The following is a 6,000-nucleotide window of genomic DNA, read 5'->3' on the forward strand; positions in this document are numbered from 1 at the left end:
TCCTTGAGAGAGGTATACCTGAGCAGGCCCTTGAGGGATTCTGAAGGGTCCTTAGGTCCATACATTGCAGCCACCAGGGATGGCCAGTAGGCATGATCAGATGGCGTGGTACATTTGGGGAATGGCTAGTTACCTCTTTGGGCTCTGAGGTAGGGCATGTACAAAATGGTTTATCTGGAAATGACTGGCGTACAAATGAAAGGGCTCAGGACAACTTAGTTTATCTCAAGAAGAGTTAGAGGAAGGTAATTGTTGGTTTGCTATTCTGGATATCCAGCTTTGGACTTTGACTCTCTGTGCAGTGTGTAAGCTGTGCATTTGTTAGAAGCATTCTAGGAGGGGTTGGTGATGCCTAGCCACTGATATTATTGAGGGATGACTTGCTTTGTTATGGTTTGGATTTAATGACTTCTTGGCTCTCTTCCAGCTCTGCCATTATGTTTCCAAATACTTTTGTGCTCAGAGTTTGGGAACTATGTCAAAAAAGGTTCCATTTTGATGGTGAATCAGGACAGTTGTGAGACTGTATAGTTCCCTGTGTCTGCTTATGTGCAAAGCATCTTCTTGCTCAATATCCTTAGGTAGTAAGATGTGCTTATAATTCACTTTTCTAGGTGATGTTTCTTCAGAGGAAAGGGCAAGTGATAATGACCATTGAGTTGCTGGACACAGAAGAGGCACAGACGGAAGATCCTGTGGAAGTCCAGGTAAAGGCCTCAGCTCTGCGGACTCCGTCCAGGTCAGGTGAGGGCCATCTGGGGAAGGTGTGGCTGAGAGTCACATGCAAGAAGCCACTATGAAAGAGGGCTTGGCCGGATTGACCTTTAGGGAGCTGTGGCCCTTTAGCTTACTAGCTGTGGTTTTCCCAGTAGCCAGCCCCCTTGGCATTCTGGTTAGCTTGCCTTCAATGATGCCTGAAGAGGGCTATGCTCACTCCATTAGGTTGGCATTAGGGTGAGAGTGGGAAACTGCTGAAGTCTAGCTGACTCCAGTCTCTTTCAGAGGTGCTTTAGAAAATTCACAAGGACACCAGTCTGATGCTATTGCTGCTGCCCTGGATAGTCTGCTCACTTCTGATGGAAAGGGTGATAAATGAAAGCCTAAGTCCCTAGTTAACCATTCCTTTTATCTACCCATCTCAGTGTGTGTTGTTGGTTGATTCTTTAAAGAGGCAACATTATTTGAGATGACTTTGTGGGGGCAGAGGGACTAGAGCTATAAGATTAATAGTATATTGTATTGATCTGAATGTAGCTATTCTTTTTTTCTCTCTTATAAAATCTGAGTGCAATCTATAATTAGTGTGTTTTCTCATCATACTACTAAATCTGTTTTATTCTTCTATGACATCTCGTTTTAAGGGATATAACCTATACCACAATACATGGCCTAAATGTATCATCAGCTTAGTGGTTGGTCAGGGGAATTTCAGTGTTTTCAGGTGGGGTTAGCTCTATTAACAGTGTCCTTGTGCCACAACATTGGTTGGGGAAGTGGTAGATTATGTCTGCACTCAGTTAAACTCTATCTGTACTGGCTGCAATGCCTTAGCCAAGCCTAGGGATTTGGATTTGTTTTCCCTCCTTCCTCAAGCAGTGCTTATTTCCTTTACTTATCCAAAGAAAGATTGGTAAGCATTAGATTGTTGGGTGGGAGGGACTGCTTTCTCTTTACTGTGCCTAGCAAGTTCAGTAAGCCTTTTCAAACTTGTAAAAATTAATTATGAAGGGCAGCTGGGTAGCTCAGTGGAGTGAGAGTCAGGCCTAGAGACAGGAGGTCCTAGGTTCAAACCCGGCCTCAGCCACTTCCCAGCTGTGTGACCCTGGGCAAGTCACTTGACCCCCATTGCCCACCCTTACCAATCTTCCACCTATGAGACAATACACCGAAGTACAAGGGTTTAAAAAAAAATTAATTATGAAGGTATTCACAGCAAAACAAATGCAGAGTAAAGCACCCAATAAAATCTGAAAATATGTTCTTTGTACAACTTAATTGTTAGGAGGGGAAAGTCATAATGCATTTGACAAAATAAAAACATAAAAGATTGGTTTACTTGATGAGCTCTTCCAAATCCATGTTCATAAAACTCTATTGCCTTTGTTTTTTTTTTAATATCTAGTTGTATTCATTGTATATGCTGTTTATATTTTGCTGATCCTGTTTTCCATCATTTGACTTACATCCATATTTCTTTTTATGGACTTTTGTGCCACCATTACATTCATGTGTCATGATCTAGTCAATTAATCTTCCTGCTCATTTGACAGATAGGTTGTTTGCTTCTTGCTAGATAAGTTTAACCATGTTTTGCACACAATATATGGTCACATTGCATACAATGTATGGTTTAGTCTGACTTTGTGATTCATCATTAAAAGAAGAGAGAGAAAGAATACTGAGAGTCTCTTTTTTTTTTTTATATAGCACTTAGCCAATTACATGGAGCAGTATGTGGGCACAGAGGGAGCACCGAATCCACCAAATGATGGCTTCCTTTTGAAACCTGTTTTTCTGCAAAGGTGAGGATAGTCACCACTCACTTATGGCCCACTCTGAATCACCCCAGGTTACCAGCTTGGGTATTTCTTTGCAACTGTGAAGAGTAGAGAGGATTTGGGACTAGTTTTCCTTTTGAGGGCCACCTGTTTAGCTCATCTACTATGATGAAGCCTGGGGACCTTAGTCTAAGACCACAGACTTAATATGAGTTTAAAATGTGATATGGTTCCTAAAAATGTTAAAGCAATTCCAGCGTTTATGAAGAGACAGGTAGCATCCAGAACAAGGGAATTTACCCTTTGCCCTGATTAGACCACATATATAGTTTGTATTATATTCTTTCTGGATATTGTGCCTCACTGAGGTCAGGATCAGCTTGGACCAGCAATTAGGGAGAGGGTAATCTCCTTTTTAGATGAGAGTGGATAAGATCTGAGTTTGGAGTTAATCTCTTTTAAAAGGCCATGCTGGTTCCCAGCCATGGGACCCTGGGCAAGTCACTTAACCCCCATTGTCTACCCTTACCACTCTTCTGCCTTGGAGCCAATACACAGTATTGACCCCAAGACGGAAGGTAAGGGTTTAAAAAAAAAAAAAAAAAGGCTATGCTGGGTTGATACCAAGATGTTTTGTTTTGTTTTTTTCCAGTATAAAAAATTCAGGGGACTGAGACAAGTAGGGAAAACAGATTTAGGTGCAGAGATTGAGAACAGAAGGTCAGTATTGGATCATTGTGGCGAAATTTATGGGGCATGTTAGCAGCATGAACCATTTTGGACTCAGCACATTCCAATATGGTAGTCTGGATCCACCATCCTCTCTTTTCTCAGCTATGTTAGTAAGGCAGTGAACTCAAACAGGAACATTTTAGAAAGGATATTGTCAAGCAGGAATTTTATCCTAGAGAGGGGACAACCAGGAAATAGGAGAGACTTGAAACCTTGTCTTGGCTTAAAGTACTAGAGATATTTGTTTAACTTGGAGAAGAAAAGACTTCAGCAGGACTTCTGATGATTATCTCCAAATATCTGAAGGATTGTTGTGTGAATAAGGATCATACTTCTTTAGTGTGGAGCCAGAGCGTAAAACTAGGAGTAATAAGAAAAAGGTTTATTTTGCCTTAGAGAAAGAAAACTCTTAAAAAAGGGTTGTCCAACAAAAGAATGAAGGGCCTAGAAGTGAGTAACTGAGCTCCCTGCCTCTGTATGTAGCTCTTCAGACACTGGCAAGGTAATAGAGGACATTTCTGTCAGGGGTGAGGTTTGGGCAAGTCGACCCCTGAGGTCTCTTCTACCCCTGGAATGCTACAGTTCTAACAACTTTCACGGCTAGTTTTCTGTGCTTCTTCAGTAACCCCAAACAACAAGATGGTAACACAGTCTCTAGTAGAATGAAGAGAGTTGAGAAGATTCCTACATCTCAGCAGCTAAAGAAACTTGTTAATTAAATCTCATACAGGAAAGAAATACCAGAGGGAATTAACATGTGACTGTTCTCAGGATTCAGGCTGGAGGTTAGCAAGAGAGTAACCTCTTCAGGGGATACGTTATTTCCCTCCACTCTCTGCAGGTCCTAAAGTCGGCCTTTTATGATTTTTCTGAGCCTCTCTCGCTTATTACCCTAGAAACCTCAAGAAATTTCGCCAGTGGCAAAGCAAGCAGGTTCGAGCCCTCCGCAGCGAAGTAAAGAGTTCCTGGAAGAGACTCGTCGGTGTGGAGAGCGCCTGCAATGTTGACTGCCGCTTCAAGCTCACCACCCACAAGATGGTGTTCATCATGAACTCGGAGGACTACATGTACCGTCGGGGGACACTGTGCCGGGCTCAGCAGGTATGAATGTGGTTACTGACCAGAGTGCCCCCTGCCCCTTCCTCCTTCCTCCTCTGCAGGGCCTGCTTCCACTCACTGACAGCTCTCTGCCCTTGTCCTCCTCAGGTACAGCCGGTTGTCCTGTTGAAGCACCACCAGCAGTTTGAAGAGTGGCACAGCCGCTGGCTGGAGGACAACGTCACCTCAGAGGCCGCAGAGCTGGTCCAGGACTGGTTGATGGGAGAGGAGGATGAGGACATGGTGCCATGTAAAACGACCTGTGAGACGGTGACCATTCACGGCCTCCCTGTGACTCGGTACCGGGTGCAGTACAGCCGCCGCCCTGCTTCTCCCTGATTGCTCCATGAGGGGAAGATTGCGCTGGAAGCTGTCCTGATGCTTGGACTCTTGCAAAGAGTGATGAGAATGCAATGTGTGTATTAATGATATTTATCATATGGCATTTTATCCAAGATTGGTTATTATGTATTTTCATATGGAACATAGTTGTCTCCTTACAGTATCACCCTATATTTTCACTCCTGGATCTAAAGTGAGCAGATCGCAGATTTCTCTGAGATTTGGTTCTTTAGTCTTGGATCTATCCAAAACTGACTCTAGGAGACACTGTGTAGCTTTAAATTTGGTCTCAATGGGTCTGAGGAAGAGTAAGATTGGACCAGTGTCTCCTTCCAGTTAGGCCTGACTAACCATATGGCATCCATGGGGTCTTCCCTTGGCTGCTGCTTTCCTAATTCTATACCACCTGTCAGGTTGTATCCTGTGCCAAACCTGTATAGCTTCCCCATTTAAAATCTCTGGCTGGACAAGCACTTATCCCCTGGTCACTGATGGAAAAGGCAAGACTTAGGTTGTCGACGAACACATTTGCAATTGTTGCTTCTACGTTGGAGATGCCATATCTCAAGAGAATGTGCAAGAAAGGGCCTTTATAAAATGGCTGAATGTTTGGAGACCTGGAACTTTATGGAACACTCACTTTGGAAATGGCCAAATTTGTTGATAGACTAAATGGTACTGGCCATGCTCCATTTGTTAGAGACCCGTGGGGTCCCTGGCTGAGAAACCCTTTCTGTATAGAAGGACCTGAACTTGATCTATTCGGTGCCATCTCAGATGGACCCCCCACCCTCATTGTTTATTCCCCAGAAATTTGCAATCATAGAAGTATTGCCCAGAAAAGACTCTGAAGTCTTGGGTTTGGTCCATTGGATTTTATAAGGCTCCAGCTGGCTACCACTTAGTCCCCAGAGGCATTTGATCACTTGGAAAGTGAGAGAAGTGTCTTTCAGTTAAACTGATATATCCTACAGGATCAAGAATGAGCTACAGCTGAAACCTTGGAGCCTCTGTTACCATCTTTCTGGACCAAGTGGCAGATGCCAACATTGGCCCTGGAAGATGGAGAGGCCAGCTCAGGTTAGATTAGTTTCATTTGAAACACTAACCCATTAATCGATATGCTGCCATGAAAAGCTAAATTTAAAGCCCTGAGAGGGAGGAAAGTGGGAGTGCCAGGGGCATGGAGTACCTGATTCCATCCCACCTGCTCCTCTTCCCCAGTGTTGGGGAGGCTTTTCTGAGATTGCAGTTGTATACATAAGCAAAGCTATAGAAATGTTTATTTATTATTTTGTGCTGTTATTTTATGGTTGTTACTTCTATAGAA

At 43.4% G+C, this 6,000-nt stretch overlaps 1 protein-coding gene across 1 annotated transcript in view; it reads left to right on the forward strand.

Moving 5' to 3' along the window:
• Nucleotides 1-4,843, forward strand: part of SIN3B (SIN3 transcription regulator family member B) — a 61,297-nt gene extending 56,454 nt beyond the window's left edge. Inside the window, exons 16-19 of the mRNA XM_044671643.1 lie at nucleotides 615-707; nucleotides 2,428-2,522; nucleotides 4,127-4,331; nucleotides 4,437-4,843. Of these exons, the coding sequence (XP_044527578.1) occupies nucleotides 615-707; nucleotides 2,428-2,522; nucleotides 4,127-4,331; nucleotides 4,437-4,667 (624 nt within the window). The 3' untranslated portion in view covers nucleotides 4,668-4,843. The remainder of the gene's footprint in view (nucleotides 1-614; nucleotides 708-2,427; nucleotides 2,523-4,126; nucleotides 4,332-4,436) is intronic.
• The last annotated feature ends 1,157 nt before the right edge of the window (nucleotides 4,844-6,000 follow it).

Source organism: Gracilinanus agilis, chromosome 1 (assembly GCF_016433145.1).
Source record: "Gracilinanus agilis isolate LMUSP501 chromosome 1, AgileGrace, whole genome shotgun sequence".
Lineage (NCBI taxonomy): Eukaryota > Metazoa > Chordata > Mammalia > Didelphimorphia > Didelphidae > Gracilinanus > Gracilinanus agilis.